Source organism: Clarias gariepinus, chromosome 23 (genome assembly GCF_024256425.1).
Source record: "Clarias gariepinus isolate MV-2021 ecotype Netherlands chromosome 23, CGAR_prim_01v2, whole genome shotgun sequence".
NCBI classification, from domain to species: Eukaryota; Metazoa; Chordata; class Actinopteri; order Siluriformes; family Clariidae; genus Clarias; species Clarias gariepinus.
Genome location: NC_071122.1, coordinates 15,128,579 through 15,155,970, shown reverse-complemented (window position 1 = coordinate 15,155,970; position 27,392 = coordinate 15,128,579). Strand labels below are relative to the sequence as shown.

Genomic DNA, 27,392 nt, shown 5'->3' with positions numbered 1-27,392 from the left:
AAAAATTTAAAATCATCATCAACTCAAATATTTGGTTCTAATTAAACAGAAATTCCTATGAACTTGTAAGAACTCTGTAGAACATGAATCAGTCTTTGGCAGATTCTGAAGCTGAAATTTCCTTTCCATTGTAAAGTCACAGATGCCACTCAACGTTGCTTTTTGAAGTTTGCAAAGACTGCTAAATTTTGCTAATGGGAGTTCACTCTGTGCAACATCGTACGCTGTTCTAAACAGATTTTTCAGGACTTCATTGTGCTTGATTTATTTTCAGTTTGTTTTTTGCAACTGGTATTTGTTCTGGGAAAGATGCTGCAGACTGAGCACCAAAGCACGTCTTATGATGCAGAGAATTCTCATGGGTTCTGATGAGGTCTTCCCTAAAATTATTAGTCCCAGTAACAAAGGAGTCAGAAATTCGAGGGAAACTCATGACACACCCGGCAGAACATTGTTATTTAGCTTGTCATATTCCAGCCACAGAAGCTCTTTTGTCCATGAAACCAAAAAGCTGCGCTTTCTTTTTGCCTCATGTCTGATTTGTCATAACGTTTTCGCTTTGTGGTAATCTTTTGTTTGGCTGTGCCTTCTTCACCCTGACCTGTATTATTTGTCTCAGCAGAAATAAAATACCCGCGTAAAATTTTACACACGGACACACGTAACTTTTTTAATTTCTCTGCGCAATCAACCTCTATTACATGTTTGAGCTTGCAGCGAAAGATTTCACTTGTCACGTTTAAATAGTAAGCTAATGAGTGATAAGATGATGTCAGAGGAATTGGTGCGCAATTAAATCCCCCACTGACCAATCAGTACTGCCGCTCTCTATATACACAGTTCACGCGATCGCGCGAAATAAAAGTAAAAAACAAGCGCGAATTCAAACGCGATTTTAATATTTCACATATTGACAGGGGCTTATTGATGCCCGAAAATGACATAATATATATATATATATATATATATATATATATATATATATATATATATATATATATATATATACGATGCTGTGACGTATTAGCACTGTGGCCTTGCACCAGGGTCTGGGTTCGATATATACTCTATATATATTTTAGGGTATATATTAATACAGCACAGCTTGTTGAAAATAAAAGAGATGTAACAGAACATACAGTGCACCACAGCCGGACACACATGGAGGGCCAAGCAGACAAGTAGCCCAAGGCCGATGACTAAACCTTCCCAGATCCCAATCTGATTGGGCAATACTTTTTGCTTTAAAAATATTTTTCTCAAAACTGAGAAAAAAAAAAATGCAAACCCTTAAAAAATCTTACAGGTCAAAAGTTCGGGTACACCCAGAAACTGTCACGTTTTGCAAGTAAACTTTTTTCTGATGTTTGCAATAGCATTCCTTTCTTAGAACATAAATAGGCTTGTTGTTTTTTTATGGTCATTTTCCTTTTCTTTTTTTTTAAAGTTACAGGACTTTTTTTATCCAGGTTACTGGTGGGAACCTTTTTTTGTACAGTATTCCTGAGACAGGAAAATTCAACAGGGAGTGTGAAGACTATCACATGCTACATCTGAGTCATAAGCGTCCTGGACCGCTACATAAGGAATAAGGGCAGAGGCATACGATTGGCTGGAGGTGCAATGCGTGATGTGGGAGTGCACTCCTGCTTTTATTAAAAAATAGAGATAAAATGTGTTTCTGTTGTACCACTGGGATGGATGGTCATGGAAGTTTGTCACAAAATGTCTTAACTTACCAAGACATTTAAAAAAGGAGCCAGGGGAATCTGCAGCACCAGAGACAAAGTGAACCGCACCTATTGCTCTGGGAACTGTCAATCACGTTCACAGTCATTTCTGTAAACTAGTATTGGTGAAATTGTTTTGTTTATGTACTTCTAACATAGACTAGCTTACACCACGGTATGGTGTGATGTTTACTGTAGATTAGAAAACCCAAGCACTTTTGTGTGATCGCTATCTGAAAAGTCTCTATTTCAAATATAGTAAGTTTTCATCAAAAAAAGTAATGAGTACAAGTAAGAAGAATCACATATGAAAAATATGTGAAGAGTACAGATAAACAAAAATACTTAAGTGCAGTAACAAAGTATTTGTATTTCGTAGCTTGCCACTTCTATTATTTATCTAATGTCTATCTATTGGTCTACAGTATCTACTGTACATTTCTGTCTTTTAAGCGAGTACATTCTACTCAAGCAAACCCATTCAAAGAGGGTGAAGGTAGGACTCTGTGTTGGCCAATTCATTATTCTTAAAAAAAAACTACTGTGTTGTGAAAGAATGGTTCTGGGAACATGAGGAATCATTTTCACATCATCATGAATTGACCGCCACGTTGTGCGCTGCAATCAAAGCGAAAGGAAATATGAAAGTGTGCAACTCTTTTCTTTGGCCAGGCAATATCTATGCTTGTGTGTGTGTGCAGTTAGAAGAAGCCTTGCATCAATACATTTTAAAAAAGCTTCACATCCAAAATAAATTCATGAGAAGATACATAGAGTACATGGCACAGATAAATCGTCATGTCTGTTATTATAGATAATACATACTGTATATAATGACAAGATTTGTTTTAAAAGTTATTGACGTTAAATAGTAACAGTAGGTAATAAGAATCTAGGGCAGGCAAATAAACTATGCAGCTCTTTTCTTCATCAGCAGAGCTGCATTCCATGCAGTCCAATAATGGATATTGATTTCCACAGTCTTGCTGTTAGATTGGCCTTTTAGTCAGGTGTTGTGACATTACAGGCTTGAGGGCAATGTGGGTCAATGAGCGAGATGAGACTTGATAAACAAAGAAAATGTGTTAAAACAGCACAGTCAGGGAGCTCATTGTCTGGAGAAATGTCTAATATATTGGTCTTAATTAGCACTGATGCATTTTTTTGTTTTCTTAATTAAGACAGTTGGGATTTCAGCAATTCCTAGACGATTTCCTACTTTGATGAATGTAAAGCTTTTTATTTAAAAGTGAAAGTGAAAAGCCTAGAACCATAAAAATGGATTTGGATCCAACAATCCCACTTATTTGGTTCTTTGCTTTCCACTTAACATTGGTATAGTAGGAAGCCACCAGTGATAAAAAAAAAAAATATATATATATATATATATATTAAAAATGGATGAAAGCGGCATGATCGACAGCTCCTTTAATGGGGTGAGAGTTAAAGCCACCAAAAATAATCAAGTACAAGATAGTATCACAAGAGACATGACCCGTTGTCTATGAGATACTCATGTATATCATTGTGCTTTCTGTTGTCCCATATGAAGCTTTATCATTCCTCTGAAGCGCAAGTTAATCCCTTATCTTTCTCGTTCCACTGCCGCGCATTTGCTTTAAATATCTTCCCGCTGTGCTGAGGAAAAGTGATTTCCCTCTTTTCATTTTCTCAGATGGCTTCATATCGAAGCGGCTCCACGTTTGTAAAAAAAAAAAATGTTTTTTATTCTTGAGAGGAGGACAATTTGGCTCACCTGTTTGAAATTATAAAAACCTCCGGCTTTCATTCACAGAGGCGCTTAAGTGATAGGTATTGTTTATTAAATGAAGGCTCATCCATATGGTTTATAAAAAAAATAAATTTAAAAAAAAAGGAGGCAAAAATGCATATTGACTCTGTTGCTAAATTGAGCTTGGGAATTAAAGTAGTGTTAAAAGCCTTTAGGGCTCTTATAGCCAGATTGACATGCAGAAAGTTTGTTTAGTGTAATAGGCTTTCCTAGATTACACTTTTCTATTTTTCAGCATTAAGGATGAGATTTGACAATTGCCATCATCCCTAGAGCACAGATTCTTCCTAGTTTTGGAACGCTCTTTCTGCTTTTTCTCTGAAACCTTACCAAAAGTCTAACATTTTGTCTAACAATTCGTCCAGGTAAGCAAATGGCCAGTTTTATGTAAGACAGTTTTCCATGGACTGGTCATCACGCGTCTGTAATAAAGCATAATAAATATAACACCATACCACAGAATTAGTGTGAGCCAGGAGCTTGTTTCCACTTTTAAGGCCACATTTATTATACACTGTAGAGAGCGGCCTTGGAGTATGTGAATTACATATTGCGATGTGCAGACAGAAACAAATGGAAGATGATCTGATTATTTTTTTAAATAAATCACTCTGCAGACTCTGATATTCAATAAAATGGAAATAAAATTATATATATATAAATATATGTGAGCTCAGAAGCAGCATGTGTAGCTCCAACCATCATGAAGCAGAAATCAGCTGGAGCTGGTCCTTCTCTGGATGCCTCAGGATCCTCGCAGGGTTGGCCTTTGTCTTCCGAAGCTGGCACAATCTCCAGATGCCTCGGGAGGGTTAGTAAAAATACAGAACAGGTGAAAAGAATTAGCATAGTTCCCATTTAGGATAGATGTACTGGAGTCTGAGTTTATGTGTATGGGATGCTTTCCGCTGCTGTAGCTGGGCCAGGTCCACCAGTAGGTTGCGGATCTGCTTCTCCATGGCCTCCAGCTTCAGATCCACCGAGTGCAGCTCCAGTGTATCCTCACCTCCCGCACTCAGAGGCAGACACACAACTGACATAGTGTTTCAAAACGGAGATAATCAGTGTAAAAAAGTGTAGGCAAACTTGTGATAGCCGTGCTAACGGGCTAGCAATGCTAATGGGATAGCCGACTAGAATCAGTGTGCTGCTAAACAATTAAAAATTAACAATATAACAGGCGAGTGAACATATAATAAAACACTTAAAATACTTACTTCGTAAGAGGACGAAAAAGTTGGAAAATTGGTCTCGGAAAAAAGCAGCGTCTCTGTCTCAGCGTGAGAGTGTAAAACTATTGAGTCTGATGTAGTACAGTGGTGACTGTAGTTGTCCCTTAATGCATAGCTGTTATGGTTCTGTGTGTTTTGTTATGCACTAGTGCTTCAGGTTAATATTTTTAACTAGTGTCATGGACAAAACAAGCCATCTGTTTGGAAGTTGAAGCTTTCTGTTTCTATCATTGTTTTTTTTTCTTATTTAACAAGCTCCATTGTCAATTCCTTAATTAGACAAGAGAGGATGAATCTTTGAAATGAAAGTCTGTGAAATACTTTCCCTAATGAGCTGCCTTTAGATAAATAATTTGCATAAATTCTGCACACAAAATCAACTACAGTAGCTGCAATAATTTGTGTTTCGGAAGCTAGAGTCACTAACTGTGTGTGGTTTAGTCACACATTCCATGTACCTCATTCAGTATTTTTTGATTGCTCAAGTTCAGTCAGTGTAAATATTTTAGCTCCACACTTATATCATGGTCTGCTCTTTTTTTTTTTTTTTTACTCTAAATAGTCAATATGACCTCACTCATCTTCTATACCACTTTATGCTGTATTCAGGGTCATAGAAGGCTTGGAGCCTATCCCAGACGGCTTAGGGCACGAGGCAGGGAACACACTGGACATGGTGTCAATTTATCGCAGGGCACATACACACACTCATTCACACAATAAAGGCAAGTTGGGAACGCAAATTAGCCTAATCTGCTGGTCTTTGGGAGACAACTGGAGTACCCGGAGGAAACCCACCAGGCACGGGGAGAACATGCAAACCCTATGCACGCAGAGACAGGAATCAAGCCTGGCCGGAATCGAACCCGACACCTGGAGGTGCAAAGTCCTGCCTTCAATAGACCTAAAACAATAAAATAATTACAATTCTAATTAATAATTTCAATGACAAAATTAGTAACATTTTTTTTTTACATCATCTCTACCTGTAGTTGTTGGATTTTCAGCTGCTCCTATGACCAACACAACAACTTTTGCACAGGTTTGCAGCCATCGCTCCTAACTCCACATGTCACATAAAATTTATCTCGTGATGTCTCATTATGTCATTTCTATTTTTATTATTACTGTGATGATTGGAAATCAGTATCATATCTCACAAGTACAAAAATATCTTCAGATATTCTTAGCCTTTTCAGTCCTTTTCTTTTAGCTCATGCAGCTGTTGGATCTCTAGTTATGGATTATAAGACCGAATCTGTATCATTCAACCATTTTTTTTTTTCTTAAGTGTTTTGCTACCATCTGCTTTACAGATGACGTCCTCGAGACATAAACCAATTCAAGAGAACTGGAAATGTTCATTCATCCATGTCACCATTAAACATCATTCTGTATGTGTTATGTCAAAGCAGAACTCTGAAATGTGTGAGAGAATCCACACGAGACACGGATATCTCAACATCTGTTGGTTGAAGAATCACTCATTCAGTGCAGTGCTTATGGGACACTGGCTCGAAAGAATCCAAAGAAGGGCTTTCCAACAATTTACACTGATGAAATAAGTTTGCTTTCCTCCACCCACTGGAACAGGCTCTGTGTATTTTGGACTGTACTAGTCAGTGTGTTTTGTGAATAGGGTTGTCATGCTGCAGAAGCCTACCTGCATGGGGTCCGCGGTGGGTCACAACTTTGTAGTCCAAAGATGACAAAACCTTTACAATACCTCCCTTTGGAATAAGGAACCGGCAGTGTGCGAACTGACTGCAAACACACAGAAAAATCTATTATATGTTGTGAAAATATGCTCCCTATGTATGTTGCAGCTGACTGAGTGGGAGACTCTGCGTGAGACATTCTTCCCGCATTGATTTGTGTGCAGCATACTGATATAACGCCGCACATAAGCTATTTTCTTTAAGCCTTGGAGGCTTTGGCAACCTTTTTTCCAGTCACGAAATGCAAGCATAAGTGGTCACTGAAGACCCAATTGAGACGGAAGAAATTGATGATAGGTGTGAATGGCTATCCATCACGACTGACCACTTGTGATCTGATCACGGGAGGCGCATGTTAATACTAGAAATAAATTAAAAGTTTGTTTTTTTATTTTGTTTTGCTTGTAGATTTTTCACACACTCATTAGGAATTCAGATCTAAATCCGGATTTCTGATAACCTTGTATGTGACATTGCATCTTGTTAAGCGCTATACTACTATAATGCAAATGAACTAATATTGAAATATTACTTACAGTATGAACATGCCACAATACAGGTGCTTTTACATCACTAAGACATACGGTTTGGTATAATGTTTGCGTTCATGATCTAATGAAATGCTCGCCATTTGTCATCTTTATTTTTCGCATCTGTGTCTTTTGTGCAGATATCACAAACTTGTAAATTTTGACATTTCTTTGCAATAAATAGAAGATTGCTGAAAACCAATTTATGGAAAAATCCACAAAGGCAGTTGAATTAAATATTAAATGTCAATAAATGTTTACTCAAAACACATGTCAATATAACACAACTTCTAATCTAAAACGATTCCAGGCTAACATTAAAGGTCTTAGGATGTGCATTGTTGTTTTTTATGTAATCTATATAAATAAAGGAGTGGCGCAGTGGTAAAGTGCTCGCTCTGTCATCCAGAGATCGCTCGCTCGATTCTGGGGGCCTACAGAAAGCTGATTGACCGAGCTCTCTCAGCGGGGTGGGATGGGAGGCACTTAGCGCTCTCACATCAATAACGGCTCCACAGCCAATCACGTGCGTATGTGAGCTCATGCAAGTGGATTGCGCTATCCTCTGAGTGTGTCACACCGCACCCAACTGTGCGTGAGTTAGCAGTTCGAAAAGATGGGGTCGGCTGGCGTCATGTGGTTCTTCAGCCCTTTCTGAGTGGTAGTACTAGCAGCCTTAATGTGGGAGTCCCCTAGTGATGGGTGGGAATTGGACACGGCTAAATTAGGGAGACAAATTGCTGAAAAATAAAGAAAGAAAGGAAAGGAAAGGGTGGTCAGAACTCACCCTTTCAATGATATTTTCACATTTCACACATTGGACGACCCGAAATAAAATATTTTCTATTTTTGTTTGTCCAGCCAGATTTTGTCACAGCATCACGCACAATATATCTAACCTGCACCATAAGTGACATCAAAATGTGGGAATAAAAGTGATGTTATGTGCCAGATTTAAAAACTACTTAAAAAAAACAACTTATAATAAGCTACTTGCTCAATGTAAACAAACATCTGTATAAATAGATATATAATTAGATAAGCTAAACTATATATTTTTACTGGTTATTTTACTAATAATCTCACCACCTTGGCTGAAGTTTGAAGAAGTACAACTTGATGTAAACAAGGTGTAGGATACTCAACCTTACAAAATGTTATTTCTTATTTCTCTACAGAGAGTTCTGCTGTACAGAAAGACAGGGCAGGAATGTACTGTACAGTACGTGGGCTTCAACCTGTAATAATAATATCACTGATCACATCAAAGCTGATCAGCTTATTTTCAGGTTTAATCCTTTTAACCATTTCTACTATTAAACTCTTTTTCCGTCAAGGATTGGTTTAAAAAAAGACTTTTGAAAAAGAAATAAAAAACAACAACAACAATAATAACAATGAATTCTTGTACTTTCTGCTTTTCTCTGGCATCCCTGTGATCAGAACTACACAAATCCCAATGTGTATTTGGGATTTCCCTAAAAAGTACTTCTAGCTTTTAACGTCTTAATAGTCACCTACTGTATGTTCATATGGGCCCACTTTCTTTCAGTTCACTTTATTATTAAGCAATATGGTAACACAATCTTCCATTAGAAAGCTTAGACTTTCCCCTTCTTCCCCGTCTCTATAACCATTTTTATACCTTATTAACCCCAGTTACAATAGTATCATTTGTGATTGAACAAGCAAGCGATTGTTATGGTGTGGAGTGGTGTTAGCGCGCCTGGGTGTTTTTATACAGAGCCCCGATGCAGGGTGGTCGGAGGGGAGGCCGTGTGTGTGTGTGTTAGCAGTGGGAGCGATTGTGCACACTTTTGGGAGGCCTTCCCGTTCAGGGATAATGTGGGTTTATTAATTGAACACCAGATCGCTAACAAAACAAAAGACAAACATCCAACATAAACATAACCAAAATGTCCCCTCGAGACAGGGTTAATCCTTCTCTATTGTCTTTTTAGCTTTATCTTTTCACTTTTCTTTTCAATTTATTTATTTTCTCCTTTCTTTTATTTTCTCTTTTTTTACTTTCATCTTTTCTTTTTACTTTTATCTTTTTTTCATTTCACTTTTCTCTTTTCTTTTCACTTTTTTCGTTTCTATTTTCTTTTCTCTTTTCTTTTCATTTTTCTCTTTTCTTTGGATTTTTTTCCTTTTTAAAAAAAAAAAAACTTTTTTCTTATCACTTTTATCTTTTCTTTTCTCTATACCAGAGCAATGCTCCTAAACCTGGCGCTACCTAAATGTCCACACGTCTGTTGCTTTGTGTTGGGAGTCTATATACTGTAGACATGCATCCAGGTGTCGTACATCCCCTTGATGGCCATCATGGTGGCGTTGTCTAGCAACTGCACGTGAGGGTAGCCGTGGGCCTGCCTGACTGGAAACCTGTGGAGCAACTGTCCGTCAATTTGCCTGCCGCAATACTAAAGGATAAGGATAAATCGGAACAGTGATTATTACGTACTACAACACTAGAAATGCTGCAATAAATCATTTTTTTGAAACTACAGACACTGAAATGACAAAAAAAAAAAGAAAGAAAGCAAGAAACACAAGAAAGAACACCAAGCATGCCATAATGCATAACCTCATTTTGAAATGCTACTAGAATTATATTAACTTCTATTAAAGCACTATAATTGGGGTGCTTTAAGTCAGATCCCTTTCCGTTAATGAGATTGTCATCATCTCTAACACACTGCTTGCTATAGTGAAAGCCGCACATTTAAGCAGTATCTCAAGAGCATGAGCACTGTTCTGCTGAGTATTAGCACAGCTGTGGTTCAGCCAAATGAAATCACAGTAAGGCTGATATTCAGTTAAACAGCATGACCGCTAGTGAGATATTGTTCATATATTCATATTATTATTATTTAAAATTTAATTTAATATAAAAAAGTTCCCAAGATGGCCACAGCTGGATAGACAGCCTGACATAAGTGTAATGGTTTCAGTGTAATGAACTGTCGCTAGAATTGGAATTTTATGTTGCACATAAAAAACACAGACAAGTGAAATATGGCAATGCTGCTAAACTATCGGCACTCTTGGAAACCCGGCCAGTCCAATCGAATAAGTAGAGGGGACCTGGTGAAACATGTATTTTGCTTTTTTGAATGGAGACTTTTTCATATAAACTTTTCGACTGTATAAGAGATGCTGGTGAGATGACTATTTAAAGGCTGCTGTAACATTAGTGACAACAGGAACTATTAGTTTACATTTTGTATTATTTTCATTATTACTTGTATTATATTCCTAGGATCAGAGTGCATTGTCAGTCATAATACAGCACCCCTGGAGCAGATAGGGTGAAGGGCCTTGCTCAAGGGCCCAATAGCTGGTAGAGCTTGTTGGAGATGCTGCTGGAAACTTTTACCTTCTGGCTAGTAAATCAGAGCCTTAATCCTGTAAGCTAGCACCCTAGGTCACAGGGGGCCTGGAGCCTATCCCAGAAGACTTAGGACTTGAGGTGGGGTACACACTGGAAGGGGTGCCACTACGTTGTAAAGCGCACACTATGGGCAATTTTGATAATGCCAATAAGCTTATTCTGCATGTCTATGGAGTGTGGGAGGAAACCGGAGTACCCGAAGAGAACATGCAAACTCCATGCACATACTGTAGAGGTGGCAATTGAACCCAGATGGGAATTGAACCCAGACCCTGGAGGTGCAAGGTGAAAGTACCAACCTCTAAGCCACCGTGACACCCTAATAATAAATATTAGGGTTATGGTGTAATTGGTCTAAAGTACTTGACTGTGCTGTTATTAGGAAATTATCAACCCTTAAGGTTCGACCTAAACATTACTCATGAATATAAAAAAAAAAAAAATCATAAGCAAGCATGAGGCTTCTAGCAGCTTTTATTAGATATATTTTAAACAAATATCTATACAGTCACATATTCATAGACATTTTTGTGCAGATACACAAATCAAGAACCCGTTGGCAGTCTGAGAAGAAGCGCGTCAATCTTGCTACATGGTTATGAAATATAACAAACAGCCAGACTAGAAGAGCTTTCTGGATACCATGTGCAGTCTTTCTTCTCAAGTCTCATTTTGTGACATGAGTTTTGGATTCACTACTTCTTTTCCAAGATTCTGACTTCAGCATGATTGTTTTTAAAGTACCTTCTACACTCAAGAGCCAGGAAAAGGCGTTTTAAATGCCATTGGGCAAGTATGTTTACTTGTCAGGCAGAGTATGCTGTTAACATTTGAAGATGTATTGTAACCCCTTTGCATGGAAAGTTTCTTTGAGAAAAAAATGACTTGAAAAAACAAACAAACAACAACTTTGGAAATAGTTTTACAAAAGTGCATACATACAGTGTGGCTACCTAGTAAGTGTAAATGTTCAAAAGTCTGCAACTTGTTATACTGTTGATGTACGATACATGTACAAAAGAGAAAGAAGATCTGAGACTGAGATGAAGCAACAAGGTTTGTCTCTGTTTTTTACTAATCACTTTAAGAAAGACTGTCCTACTCTATGGTAATTAGAGTGTAAATTATTTTATTTAATCAAACCAGCTGTGTAGTGCAAGGTATATACAGTATATACAATACATATACTGTACATATACCTACTTATTTGTCAGTCAGCACTGCGTATACCCATTTTCCGTTCACCCCAATACACTGATACTATGGTGTTACTGTACATCACTGTCTAAAGTCACGCGTGTGAAAAAAGTGCATCTTGCACGCTTAAACATGTGTGAGTTCATGCATGCTCATCTTTTGAGAGTTTGGAGACAGGGACAGTGGCTTATGTCTCCTATGCTTTGATGGATCATTATAAATGTCCACAGTCTTCACCACTAGATTGGCAGCAGAACTAGATGGAGAAGTACGGTATATGATAACATGCACCTTCATTGGCTGTCATGCCGGAGAAAGTGTGTCTTGCATATTAATGACTTTCAAAGATCCCATTTTAATATTGTTTAAAGGTATTGATTGTTCACATGAAAATATAAAGTCATGAATATGTAGAAGTGTCTTAACTAGCTAGCAACAGCTCAATTAATTACAGTCCATGAACTGGCTCTTTCTATTCTGAACTAAATAAGCGATAATAGTCTAACATGTAACTGCTGATTACTTGTTTATCCTTTTGCTAGATGGCTCAATTTAAAAAGCGGGGTATTTAGCGTATACTTAAATTTTTTAAGTATTTTAAAACTTTTTTTCCCCAGAAATTAGCAAAAAAGTCTGGAGTATTTGAGAATATTAATCTACAAACGTAAACTTTACATTAAACACCTTTTTCAACACAATTTTCAAAATAAGTCCTAAAATAGTTCATTACTGTAACACTCTGGAAACATCAACACTGTTCGAAAAGCAAATGCATTTCACATTTTTAAAAATGGATTATTAATAGTCGTGCACAGTTACTTGAACTTCTAAAATAATATTAATTTTTTATTTAACATTTTATATTTTAAATTTTGATTGATTTCTTTCTTTACCGCAACACCTTGCACAATTTACAACAGTTTTCTTTTCTGTATTTGGATGAAATTTGACAATTTTTCAAAATGACGTGACAAACCTAAAAGAACATAATGTCTGCACATGCATTTAAAATTAATTTACTATTCTTCTATTAATTAAATTAACATCTAATGGACATTTGTTGCGTTATTAATATATAGGTTTCGGAAGGTATATTAGTATGAGATTTATACTGAGACTAGTATACTAGTCTGGGGTAATGCAGAAAAAAGGGATAATATGTTGCACAATCATGCATTCAAGTTTAAAACAGTTTTATTGTGTAGTGCTTTCAAAATACAAAAGAAATGTAAGAATTAAATTTAAGAAAAACATTAAAACAGGAATAAATAGGGCAACATTTCAACATGTAACTAAAAACATGAACCATTTTACCATGGCATTAAAAAAACCTGACAAAATACCATATTCTGATTCGCCAGAACTTGTCACATGTATACTAATTTTGAACAACCTGCTACATAACAGTTCTACAATGAAAGGGAGGGAGGTGGAACAGTAAGATTACAGAGTAAAGAGGTGAAGAGGTGAATACTTGGGGTCAATAGTCCAGGGTAATGGAGAGTGTGGGAAGGAGGTAAAGAAGCGAGTGCAGGCAGGTTGGGATGGGTGGAGAAAGGTGTCGGGAGTTCTGTGTGATAGAAAAATGTCAGCGAGAATCAAGGTGAAGATGTACACTTCCTTCCTTTTACAGAAAGGAACAGCAAAAGTCACACTTAGTCATGTGCAAAAACCCAGGTTTTTGGATTTCTATTTGATGGGTTTTCTTACCCTCCTTTCCAACAAGCAGTGTTTGTCACTATAATAATATTCAATATGATTCAATCCTTGTCACTTCTAAAGAAAGAGCTAAATTATTCAAAAAGATATTTGAGTAAGTACAAGTCTTTACCAAATTTTTCTCTCTTTTTCCTGATTTCATTCAGTTTAATGAAAAGGTTGGGAAAGATATGCTCAGAGAAAATTAAATCCAATTCAGTTTTAATAATTACCGAGCTTACGGCTGTGCGGTTGACGTCAGTCAGCATTCAGTAAGATCGTCGCTCAGTATGACTCATGGTGCGCACACATCAAAACACTTAGTTTTTTTTTTATTTTATTTTTTTTTTTTAAGTTTTCTGTGGATGGCTCCAAGTTCTAAGTGTTAATATGAACATTGTTGACTGCAGCCCGGCCTTGCAGAAGCTGGTACTGTATAATCGAATTGTTTTTGGTGTTAACAGGAATGACTGCTATGGACGTAGTGGATATCTGTTGTGAAGCTGGGAAGAAATGGGCCTCAGTGAACCAGAACTGCAACCATCTGACTCCTGTGTTAAAAGACGAATCATTCTGTGGGTAAGTCTCACATGCACCTTCAGTTTCTGATTGTAAGATAATTAAATAATATGCAGGAGCAATTTATGTTTTTAAACAGTAACAAAGCTTGGGTCAGGGTGCATGATCAGTCAGTAGTAAAATGGTATTTTTATTTAAAGTGGCATTGTGGTTCACTGTTGCCTTGCACAACCAGCTCATCCTGTATTGGGTCACAGGGGTCCTGGGATATTAGTACCCATCATTGAAGGATAAAGAATTTGTAGAAAGAGTTAAAGCTAAAAATAAGCTTATCAGCGTCTTCGTAAACAGTGATATTATTATTTCGTACATGTTTGCCTGCCTTTCTGTACGTGCCTGTCCTTCTCTTCTGTAAAGTTGTGTGTCCTACAGTATGCTAAGTTGTACTTCTTTCGTCGACAGCCAATTACACTCAAAGTTTCGGTAATGGGAAAGTGAATCAAACTTTTCTAATTAATATTTATTAGTGCAGTTAGTGTTTGTTTACATTAAGCAATTAACTTATTAGTATCTTATTTTAAACACAAAAGTGCTTATAACATTCCTTCTCCTCAACATTTTGATTTTATTTATGATGCAAGTTTAACTTCAGGCAAAAACCTAAGGACTGGCAAAGTTTCATGAAGTTCTGTCCAGCCAGAGTTTGTCACAGCATCACGCAAAACTGGCTGAACAGAATTTAATGAAACTTTCCCAGTACATACAGACATACAGACAGAAAGTTTCAGATTTCGTGTCTGGAAGTTTCAGGTCTTCCAATGTACGCAATCTAAAGATACTGTATCATTAAAAGAGCGAGTTCTAACCAATGTACAGATAAAACCTTTCTTTTATTTATATAGATTGTTATCATACTTTAATATAGAGAAGTACGTTCTTATTTATATAGTTTCAGTATATACACAGTCGTGTGAAAGTTTAAATCGCTTTTTCAAATTTTTTTGTGTTTTTCTGTAAAAACATAATTAAAATCATCTGCTTGTAGCCGAGACTTGGTATTAGGCAAATACTCCCTCAGATGGACAACAACATAGAACTTTGCCACAGTGCCTACATGTACAGTATGAATATTCTAGAGGCAAATTTTGGTCGAAATTGCATCATGCAACAGGACAGTGATCCAAAGCAATCCAGTAAATCTACATCAGAATGGCTGAAAAATAAAGAATTAAGGTTTTGGAATGGCCCAGTCAAAGTCCAGACCTCAATCCAGAGACTGATAAAGTGTAAGAGACTGATGAAGTCATACAGGAAACAATTACTTCAAGTTATTGCTGCTGAAGGTCGTTCCCATGCTATTACTTATAATTATGAGGGTACTTAATATTGCCATTATGTTTTTTTTTTCTTTTCTTTTTGGCTTAGTATAGTTAATGGCGCAGTAAATAAAAAATTATATGCTGTTGTTTGTCTGAGGCGATCAGAGGATTTTTACACATGATTGTTGTTATATCAGTTTACAAGAAAGTTCTATTCAAAAATAAATATTTCATGAGACATTCATTTGCTCATTATGAGTGGATTACATTCACAATAACAGATTTTCACTTTTTTCCTCAGTGCAGGCAAACTTGATGAAATTCCTGTACGTTGTGATCATGCTTTTTCTTATCTGCTTGATTTACATCAGAAATACATCAGATCTGTTCATCCTTCCATAATAACTTGTACAGAGTATATTACAGTGATACACAGAATACTGTAGCTGCTAAACATAAAATGTGTGCCTGTGTGTGTGCGTGTGTGTGCGTGTGTGTGTGTGTGTGTGTGTGTGTGTGTGTGTGTGTGTGTGTGTATGTGTGTGTGTTTTAGGGGTGTTCAGGAACAATGTTGTGCAGGTGCACTGAAAGAGAGCAAGTGTTTAACTGGCATGTATGCTGCCAGAGCTGGTGAGGTGTGTGAAGAAAACACCAACCCACACTGCGGAGAGGATACCCAAAAGGTATTATGCACACAGTATACACACACAATCCCAAATAGACACAATTTTATAATGACTTTTCAATTGTCGATATCTATGTTAGTATCTTTCTTTGACCTTTACTTTATTTTTTAATAAAGTAAGTGAATCGAAATTTTATAATGGCAAATTAAAAACAACCATTATTGTATATTAGTATGGGTATGTGCATTGGGCGCTGGTGGCTTAGTGGTAAGTGCCCCAAACCCCCCAGCCACTGGACAATATGGGAGGGTTGTGTCAGAATGGGCATCCGGCGTAAAACCTGTGCCAAGTTGCTTGTTGAGCATTTCATTCCAGATTTAGTCCCCCTTTCCTGGTATAATATCTCCAGTCTTCTGAAAAGGATTAGCACTAGATTTTAAAGTGTGACTGTGGAGATTTTTCCATTTAGCATTGGTGATGTTGTTCATTGATGTCAGACAAGGAGTCCTGGAATACAGTCAACGTCAGTGCTTCTTAAAAGCCACTTGGGGTCTTCCACAACAACCAATTGTAAACAGTGTCTTCATTTGTGCATAGGGACATTGTCATGATAGAACAAGTTTGGGCCTCTTGGTTCCAGTGAAATGCTACGGGCAGTACACAGAGACATTGATGTGCAGTGTATAGAGTTCCTGGCAACAGTGTTGGGAAGTCTGATTCCAGTTTAGTTTAAACTATTTAGGATCACTTCAGTGAATGAAGGCACATGTGGACTTTTTTTTGACATATTGAACGTGTTTGCCTTGGCTATAGTTTAATTTTAAAAGGAAAAAAAAAACTTGAGTCTAAAAAAGCCCGTATTAATTTTGAACATCAGGGATAATGAAAACAAAGTATATAGATGGAAATATTCCACTGACCTTTGGTACTGCTTGTATGAGGAATTGTGTGGAGCAATATGTGCTGAAGGGCTTTATTTTCCAATGAAACTGGGCATTTCAGAATGACATGGTTGAGTGGCTTACTGTATAACTGAGATACATGATATCAGTGCAGTATACTCCCTCTATTTATTTTACAGATCCTCAATATAATGTTTTGCTCCCATGAGCCAAGCTCTAAAGAAAGTCACTGCTCTTTTGGCCATAATAGCAAATCTGTTCTTCATAGTGAAAACATTGGCCTGTCTGCACTTTTAACCTTCTGCAATCCCACCCAGATGAAGGAATGTAATGCACTCTTAATGGGTTGTTGATCCCAAGATGCATTTTTTTTTTTTTCTACTGTGTTCTCTCAGCCATACCAGGGTGAAAAATGTGTACATCGATCAACAACTATATTAAAACCTTAAAACATTTAGCCCAGTATTATGTAGGTTCCCTTTGAGCAACCAACACAGTTCTGGGCTGTAGTGTGTTGTGTTCTCTGGCACCAGAACAGAGTAGCAGATCCTTTAAGGGCATTTTTACATTAGGGCGTTTCCGAGAACACTTGACATCAAAATCTGGTTAATTTTGATCAGTGAGAACATTGGGGGATCATTTCTCATCTGGGAACCGTGCCTGTGTCCCCTGGAAAAGGTGATCTTGAGAAAGATACAGTGTACTCGGGCATGAATCGAATTAGATATGGACGCCGATCGTACCCGAGAACGGAATTAGATTGCCGTTACGATGCATCGTCATCAGTGCCATCGATCACACCATGCAATCTCACCCTCTGACCTACACAGCCATAGCTGATAAATTACGAAGGCACGCGAAAGCATTACCTTTGACATTTTCCTGAAATATCAATAATATTAGACATAATATGTTGGTCTACCTCCTCTATCTTTTCTTTACTTGTATTTAATGGCTTCTCACAAACCAGGTAGGTACCAGAGGAAGGAGTGCAAATAACATGCTAGCCAGTGGGGGAGTATCCAGGCTCTTTTCTGTTCTGGCACCTAGATGGTGGAATGAACTTCCTCTATATGTCCGTACATCAGAGACTTTGACTATCTTTAAACGACGACTTAAGACATCTGTTTCTCCAGTACTTGGACTAACCCCCCCCCCCCCCCAAAAAAAAACAAAAAAAACAACCTCTTCTCAGATGTGTTGGACTAATGGTACTTAGTTATTAACCTAGTTAACCCAGTGTAAGTATGTATCCAATGTTGTAAACATTAAAGCACTTTTTGTAAGTCGCTCTGGATAAGAGCGTCTGCCAAATGCCTAAATGTAAATGTAAATGTAAATGAGTGTGGAGGGGGGGAGCAATTGTTCCGGAGCCCGGTGCAGATCAATTTTGTCTAATGTGAAAAAGCTCTAAGTGCTGTAAGTTGCAAGGTGGGGCCCCCAAGGATGCTCGAATTTGGAGGCCAGATCAACAAATTTAAGCTTATTGCCCGCTGGGCCTTATACACGGCAAGCCGTGATGCACTGGGTGTTCTGATACCTTTCTATCACGGACAGCATTAACTTTTTTTCAGCAATTTGTGCTACAGTACGTACAGTACATTAGCTTTTCTGTGGGATCGGACCAGACAGACTGGCCTTTAGTCCCCACAGACACAGATGAGACTTGGTTCCCATGATCCTGACACTGATTTACTTTTATATAATTGATCATCAGTGTTAATATTAAGTGTTTAATATCGTGTGACTCTGCGGTGTGCGTTTCTTTTGAATAGGAGTGCTGCAGCTGTTGTGCACTTGGATTGCGTATTCGACAGGAGGGAATAAGCTGTGTCGCACTTCAACACCTTAGTGACACTTGTGGACATGTTTCTCTCACCTGCTGTGAGGAAGAAGAGGAAGGCTATAGCACACCTGTACTAAAGAGAAAGGAGAGACCTAGACCTACCACCCTGCCAAAAAAAGGTGCCAGAAAAAACACATACACAGATATATATATAATGAGCGTTTGTGTGTGTGTGTGTGTGTGTGTGTGTGTGCATGCACACTGCAATAGATTGGCACCCTGTCCAGAATATACCCTGCGTGTGAGTGTGTGTGTGTCATCCAATAAAAAGAAAAAAAGAAAGTACTCAAGAATACAAGACTTTTCTTAAAAACATTAGTGCTGTGATAATTATTGACATGCTTATGAAAATGATTATTTTCATAAATTTTTATGATTTATATGAGTTATGTCTAGGTTGAGGCCTAGGCCTAATAACAGCACTGTCAATTACTTTGGTCCAATTAAACCATGACAGTTTTTTATTAGGGCGGCACAGTAGCTTAGTGCTTAGTTAGCATTGTCACCTTGCATCTCAATTCCCGCCCAGGTTCGATTTCCGCTCTATGTGCATGGAGTTTGCATGTTCTCCCTGTGCTATGTGGGTTTCCTCCGGGTACTCCCGTTTCCTTCCACAGTACAAAGACATGCAAATTGGGTGTTTCTTAGATAGTCCGTAGTGTGTACCCTGTGATGGATTGGCACCCTGTCCAGGGTGTACACCGCCTCGTGCCCTAAGTCTCCTGGGATAAGCTCCAGGCCTCCTTCAGCCCTGTATACTGGATAAAGGGGTATAGATGATGAGTGAATGAATGGTCTTCAGTACTTCATTACTTTTAATGAATGCTTTTGTGAGCTGTATTTGGTTTGGAGCATGCCCACTGTTTTATTGTGTGTTTTAATAAAAATTAAAAAAAACAGTCAAAGCAACTTTTAAAAAATCTGGATGTAGATTTCGATCTCTAATCAGCAAGCCAGGAGCAACAATGGGAAGTACAATTTCCCCTGAGATCACATGAAGGAGAAAGCTTAAAAGGACACAGACTCAAAAGAGAAGCCATCTGCATCGATGATTGTGAAAGTGATAGTGAAAGTGTAAATCATTACACTTTAATACAAATGTATACTGTTAAGTGAGACAGTACTTTGAATGTGTTTTGTCAAACATTTACATTGCATTTATGTTTATAGCATTTGGCAGATGCCTTTATCCAGAGAGACTTGTATTTTATCTCATTACATGTTTGAGCACTTGAGGGTTAAGGGTCTTGCTCAAAGGCTCAACGGGGCAACTTGGTGGTACTGGGGTTTGAAGCTGGGATTTTCTAATCAGTAGTCCAACATCTTAACCACTGAGCTACCCCTGGCCCACATATTGTAAACATGTCGTGTTGCATATAGGAGAGTGGAGATGAGCATAGGGAAGCCTTAATATGTACAGCAGTAAATTGACTTAACTCACTATTAGTACAGATTAAATGAAAAAATGTTGATTCCTGTCTATTTCTCACAACATACACAGTATTAAATGATGCTACATTACATTAAAATAGATAGATAGATAAATAGATGGATCACTTTATTCATACCAGAGGAAAAATCAATTATTATAACAACAAAGGAACTATATTAAAAATAACTCATTTTTACTTTCATAAATATTAATCATTTTAGTGTTAAATCTATAGTTAAATGGAAACGTTTTTTAAAGAGGATTGTGCTAGTACAGTGGGGCATAAATATTGTAGACACAAGCAACAGACTTCAGTAGAATTAAAGTGGCAGTGAAGTGCAACATTGTCGAGAGTGTAAACTTCGGAAACAGTGTGAAAATAAACAGTGGGAGTGTGGTGGAAATAAACAGTGGGTGGTGGCAGTTGAACTATTCAAGTTAAACTATTGCTCGATGAGTTATCCTAAGGCTGGCTCTCCACACAATGATGAGCCATTGTACTGTGTGATTGCGGTGTTACAAACAACCTGCTGTATGGCTTCTTTCTAGAGCAAAGCTGAAAAAGTCTTTTACGAGAGGAGCTGTCTGTTTAACCAGAAGGTTATTGCTGTTTACTGCCCAGAATAACAGTCCAGCCTCTTTGTTTACCTTCCAGTCTGGTCTGTTGTTAAAATGGACACCAAGGTATTTATAGGTGTCTACCTGCTTAACATCCTGACCTATGATGGACATGGGTACTTTTCGCCCTGTAGTTCACCACCATCCCCTTGGTCTTGGCCACGTTGAGGGCCAGTGGTTCTTCTTGCATGAAAGTTATTGATGCACCACAAAGTTGTCAGATGTTTCTGAAGGTGGCAAGGATTTGACCTGTACTGGAAGTCTGCACTGGGTGAAGAGGAAGGGGAAAGCATGGTGCACTGTGGTGTTCAGCAAGCATTCAGACAGAAAGGTACTTGTACGACCTGACCACTACTGCAGGTAGTCAATGACCCAGATTGTGGACATGCTTCTCAGCTTGTCTCTCAGCAGGAAAGTTTTGTTGGCATTAAATGTGCTCAATACTTCCAAAAAAGTAATTCACACTGTGGTGGTGGTGTTGTACTCCAGATGGGAGTGGGATTTAAGCAGTAGATGACTGCATGGTCCACACCTTCCTTTAGCAGTGGCTCCAGAATAAAATGCTGACATGAGGTCCATGATGATACAGCACTAGCTTCTCCAAGAGCTCCATAACATGTGAATATAGTTATTTCATTTTTATATACAGTTCACACAGCAAAATTCCTAGTGTTGAATTAACACCCACAGTGTTTATATATGACCAAATGGTCACAGATGTACTTTGGAAGTGTTACATTTTTGGACAATTACTTTACTGCACATTGTGGGTTTGGCGCTCTGGTATCTTAGTTTAAATTTCAAACTAACAAAAACTGCTATGCAATAGGGCCTGTAGTGCAGTAATCCATTTTAATTGCTTTTCTGTGCACAGTGGGTAATAGGGAAGTATCCACTATCTGCAGACTTTACTTTTTAAATTTAATGTGAGAAATTTAGGTTTTCAGCTCCTTGTCAGAGGTGAATCGAAACTTTAAGGATTTGGGTTGATTTTATTAAACTGATTAAAATTTACACTTATACAAAACATACACTTTATCATTTAGTCATCCAGTGTTTAGCACAATTTAGAGTATCTTACCAATTCTGTTTATCATGTGGCAAACAATGATAATACAAATCGGGTATGTATCAAATATAAGGTAACGTAAGATCTGGGCAAATGTTTAAACTTTAAAATACGTGACCAAGACAACAGTTCTTTATAAAGAAACAAGAAATTATTGAACTAACTTATAATAAAACTAAATTTTATTCAATATCTATAGAAAGGGGTTGTACATGTTGAGTACACTTCCTAAGTTAAGGATAAACACGTTAAACATAACACAAAGACATCAAGCATACTTTATAAGCATATATATATATATATATATATAGATTATATATGTTATGTTTTGTTCATATATATATGATTATATTACAGTAGTAATATTTTTTTAGGTGGCTGGAACGGATTATCTGCATCTACATTGTTTTCTATGTCAAAGTGCGTTTTGAATTACAAAATTTCGCAAAGACATGTAAGTAAAGTAAAACATGAAATAAATAGACATTAAACCTCACTTAACCTTAATTTATGATCCCTCTTAGCATAGCCTGCTTTAAAAACGAAACTGAAAGTGGCTCGCAACCGCATGTACATGCTCCTGGAAGTACACACAATCGGAAGTATGGTCGCTTGTATACTGGGAATGCTTTGCATGCCGAGATAAATTTCTTGCAAAATATTAGTTCTTAAAGATAAAATTCGCAAGGCGAGGCATTTTTATGCTGAAGTACCACTGCATATTCATAGGGATCATAGTGTTCAAGTTGGATCAGTTTTTTGATTTTGGGTGTTGACCCAGGTAAAAGTAGTGGTAAATGTGCAAAGCTCAGATAAATAGCAAAAAAACAAATATAATCTGATTTATCAGTTGTCAAACTGCCATTCGGGATAGTGCATGAAGCTGCCTGTGAGCTGAGCTGAATCTGTGGCAGATGGCTGAGCAGCGAGCAAACTTTCTCCTCGCCATCAATTCATTCCAGAGACATTTTGTCAGGAAATACTCACTTGGATGCATCACATAATTTCTTTTAAGCCGCTGAGATTTGCCAAACATTCTAAACACATCCTTTGCACTCTGGTCAGTTAGTTTAGGGGACACAGTTGTAAAATACACTTGAGTAATGGATTCTGTGTGCTGTCAAGTGGGATTTTATTTTGACTAACTGCTATCCCAGGTGCTGTATTTCTCCGATCATATCTTTCAAGTCTCAAGATCAAGTTTCAGAGTGTGACTGTTATGGCTGACTGAATGTCAATCTGCACTGCTTGATCGTGTGACTTGATGTGGCTGACCCAGTTTTGCATCCAGCTCAAGCAACTGCAAGGCTCCCGGCCAGTAGGCTCGGAGGTACAAAGGAAACCCAGACATGACCTTTCTATATTCCTTATACAGCACATTCTTTTTGCCTGTTTTTTCTTCTGAAAACACCGGCTAGGACCAGAGAAGCTTAATGAGCTTCTGTAGCTGAGATTTACCCTGATTTTCTTTTGAATGCTTGCAAGAAACGTTCCATTCTTGCAGGAATATAATTTTCATTTATTTGTTTGTTTGTTTTTGCAACAAAAATAAATATATATAAAAAGAGTTAATAGTTTTTAGAAAAATAATAAATGATCTGTTTGTGTAAAGCGTAGTTACTGTTACAAAAGTAACAATATTTTCAAACATTCATTCTATCACTAACCTCAATCTTTTTCTTCCTTGAAAAAATGCAGCTTGTCAAAAAAAAAATAAGTGCACTATAACAAATCGCTAATACCCAGCCACTGGATGCAGTGCCGGTCCCAAGCCTGTAGAAATGGGGGAGCATCTGGCGTAAAACCTGTGCCAAGTTGTGTGCGGATTGGATGACCCACTGTAGCGACCCCCTCAGTTTCTTTCGGGAGCATGTTGTGATATTTACTTTGTTGTGATATTCTGAACAAAACATGAAATTTCTTTTTGAGGTTCAGTCAGTATGTTCAGGATGTTTTTGCTTCCCCTCTTTGATGCACAAAAATCTTGATGATGGTCTGCTAAAACTACTTATTTTTCTGGAGGAAAACTGCAAAGGTGCTTCCTCTATCATTTCTTTAAAATACGAGTGTAGCACAATCTACATAACCATAACCTCTATTCTTAAGGAGTTAAGTGCTAGGAAAACAGTTGAGAGGTAATTATATCCGTGAGGGATGCCTTCTCATCCCCGCTGCCTTCTCACACCAGGAGAACTGTGATTAATTATAGCAGAAACATTTAATCTCTCACCACGCCACATTTACATTCAGGTAATGACTGTGAGGAATATTTACTTTAAACTGCTATGCCATGCAACACGAGCCCACGCTTGTTTATTATGCTCAGGCAAGTGCTAATGGAGTGAGTAGAGCTTTGCCAGACTCATGTGCAGTGCCAGCTGGATGTTCTTCAGCTCCAACTGTATTTCCATTAGCGTTGAGGCAATATGTATCCAGAACAGTGCCACCATGATTGGCATGAACTGAGGGGAGAGGTGTGGCATTGACAGCTGTAGGAGGTGGGGCTGCAGATGTTGAGCGGCAAGGTTGAGTTTAATGAGTGTCTGGCATATAAAGCACCTTAATTATCACATGCCAGTTCTGTCTGATGAGTGGCTGTGTGTCCTTTGGTAAATGGGGTTTGTGTTCATTAGTTATTTTAAGCTAATGTTTCATGCAAGAGAGTAGTGGATACAAAAATCTGTCATAAATGTCTATGGTTACATACAAGCCTGTTGTTATGCTACGTGTTCATTTACATCAGTACTCAGTCATTTTACTCTGTCATCTTACGTCTTACAGCTTATATGTAATATTTTCTGCACGGGCATACAGTCCTCTCTGAAGTTAAGGCTTATTGAAATGGCAGTAGTTTTGGTTTGAGGTCAAAAGATAGATGAGACAAAAAAATCTGAATTCCGTCTTCCATTTCCTGATACATACATCTAGTACATGTATTAAACCATTGGGACCCAACACCTTGACCGTGGACCTGTTCTGGGCTGTGGATTGTTTGATAATAGGCAACACAGAAAGAATTATTATAGAGTCCTATGACTCTAGGACACCAGCATGCCATTAGAACACCTAAGCAGCACAAGATTTTAATGCATAGCTCATACACACATACAGCTATACATACGAAGCCCAGAACACATTTAAATCTCATTAAGCTGAACATCTCATGGACTCTACTCAACAGAAAGTCAGTTATTTTAGGTTGTTTGCAAAACGCAGCCGATGTAATTTGATATACTCCTCCTAGTGGATTTTTTACGAGTGCCACCAAACCAGGCCTACGAGATCTCAAGACATTGAGGATGCAAAATATCGGAGGGATTTTTGATATCTCAAACAGGTCAGCCGTAATGATGTCTTAAACTTATGCCGAAAAGTGATTCATAAATTTCTGTGTGACATTATTTTGAGTAACATCACATTGAGGAACATCATATTGAGTGACATCACATTGAGCAGCATCGTAGTGTGATGCTTTTTTTCCCAGCATTCGTGGCTTTTTGGAGGTCTTAACATAAAATTCCCCCAATTCTACAATTATGTCATAATAGAATGGTATGTCCCATTTAAATATATATTAACATTAAAGTCACACAGGTTGTGTGGTGGACCCGGGAGCCGATGGCGCAGGTGCTTGGGCCCGCTCATCGTTACTTGCAACTATTATTATTATTATTAAGTGTGCCTAGGCGCAATTATTATTGAAAAGAAAATACATTGAAATCCATGGCGCAATCCATTTATTGACTATCAGATTCTACAGAATGTTTTATTTAAAAAAAAAATTCAGATCATATACAGTAGGACATTAAGAACAGTATTTAATGGTGAAAATATTGCGAGCTGTGAGTAAAGTATAAACAGAATGAAGTTTAGCCAAAAAAACTGTTTGCCAATTCAAAGAGAAATACATCCAAGCTAACTGGAGTAAGAGAATGACCCAAAAACACTGATAACACAACAAATGACTTCATCAGGGGGATAGTGGAACGCTTTAGACTGGTCAACTCAATCACCATCACTTGAGCCAATTGAGCATGCCTTTTAAGCAAAAGACTGAAAGGAGAAACTGCCAAAACAGATAAATAAAGCTTTGGTCCAAGCCTGGCAAAGCATCACAAAACAAAAGGGAACAGTTTGGTGATATCAGTAGGTTGCCATTTTGAAAATAGTATAACTAGATTACAGTATATGCAGCTCAGTACCCATGGCCAAACCCCGCCTCGGCCAAAAAGAGTCAACACTTCAAAAGTGTCAAATTATTAACCTGCATCAAGCCAAGGAAACAACCAAGGAGATTTGAAATTACCGGAATGGGGTTAAGAACCCCTCAACACATTATAAAAACCTGGAAGGATAGTGCTGAGCTGTCAACTTTGTGGAAAAAAATGTGGTTGGGAAAAAGAAAAACATTATTGGAGATCATTTAAACACTTGGTTAAAAAATAAATAGTCAAAACCATAGCTATGTTTAATAGTGAAAATAAAAACATTTCCATTTGCACACAATGTAATGTGAACTGGACTGAATAACTGTGTGTGGCTAATAAAAGAGTGAGGCTAATCATAAAAAACAACAACTTTATTTTGTAAGAGAGCATAAAAATTGGACTTTCAAACAATGGTATGTACAGTAAGGGATCATGTGGTTATGTGACAGATGAAGTCGGGTGATGACCCGAATGTACTGAATGACCTGGGTATCACATTAAACCCATAATCTTATTCCAAATTTAGAATTAATTACATTAAGAACACAGGTAAGGAAAAAATTGCAATCATTCTCAGTAGAGCTTTACATTATATGAATCCAGTAAATTAAAAAAAAAGGTTTCGTCTGTACATTGGTCAGAACTTGCTCTTTCAAAGATATCTTTACATTTTATATATTGGAGGACTCAAAACTAGTCTCCGAAAAATTTCAATTTGTATGTCTGTATGTCTGTCTGCCGATTTTGTCACAGCAACACGCAAAAATGCCTTGAAAAAATTTCAATCTTGTCTTCTAAACATAAATGCAGTATACTGTATTTTTTTGTAACATTACATTAAAAATTATGAGCCCAGTACCTGTTTTAGACTGTCCCCCTTAACCATCCGGCATTATTTTTGTATGACAGTACTGTATGTAGGACAATAATATAAATTAGGCAGAGACTATTTTTTAAGGCACATGTTTTATTTGCACATATCTTAGTCTTTATCGTTTCCTTCTAGGTAGTTGGGTATTAAGAGGAAGAATTGAGCCTTGCTAAATTCGAAAGCTAATTTTAATCATTGTGATAGACTAATGTTAGTTAGCTAAATAACACATGCTAGCATAATAATAAAATTATCCCACTAATTACTATATATTAGTCAAATTGATTTTGCTAGAGGTGTAACAGTAAAAAAAATGGCCTTGACTTAGAAGTGAGTGTTACTTGAATATTTATCTTTTTCCCCCTCAGTGGTTGACAGACTGTTCCCTAAGCAGTCTCTTTTCATTACGGATTCTGAGCACGCATCTAACGCTGTGGAGAACCTGGAGGATGTAGATGAGTGTGAGAGATTTGAGGGACAACGCTGCCTTCACATCTGCATCAACACTTTGGGATCCTACAAGTGTACATGCCACCCTGGATTTACCCTGATGCAGGATGGACACACATGTGAACTTGGTATGCTAATCTTCTTATCATAGATTTTTAAATATTGGGTTTAGTTATTTTAAAGATTTTTATTCAGGTCACTGATTTGCCTAGCAGTAATTCAGGGTTTCAAATGTTTT

The 27,392-nt window shown here is 37.6% G+C and overlaps 1 protein-coding gene across 5 annotated transcripts in view; it reads left to right on the top strand.

The window, feature by feature from the left end:
• Positions 1-27,392, top strand: part of fbln2 (fibulin 2) — a 74,786-nt gene that overhangs the window by 16,290 nt on the left and 31,104 nt on the right. For all 5 annotated transcript variants that reach the window (XM_053483945.1, XM_053483944.1, XM_053483940.1 and 2 more), the window contains exons 3-6: positions 13,759-13,873; positions 15,686-15,815; positions 18,436-18,625; positions 27,073-27,282. In XM_053483945.1, coding sequence (XP_053339920.1) covers positions 13,759-13,873; positions 15,686-15,815; positions 18,436-18,625; positions 27,073-27,282 — 645 coding nt within the window. The remainder of the gene's footprint in view (positions 1-13,758; positions 13,874-15,685; positions 15,816-18,435; positions 18,626-27,072; positions 27,283-27,392) is intronic.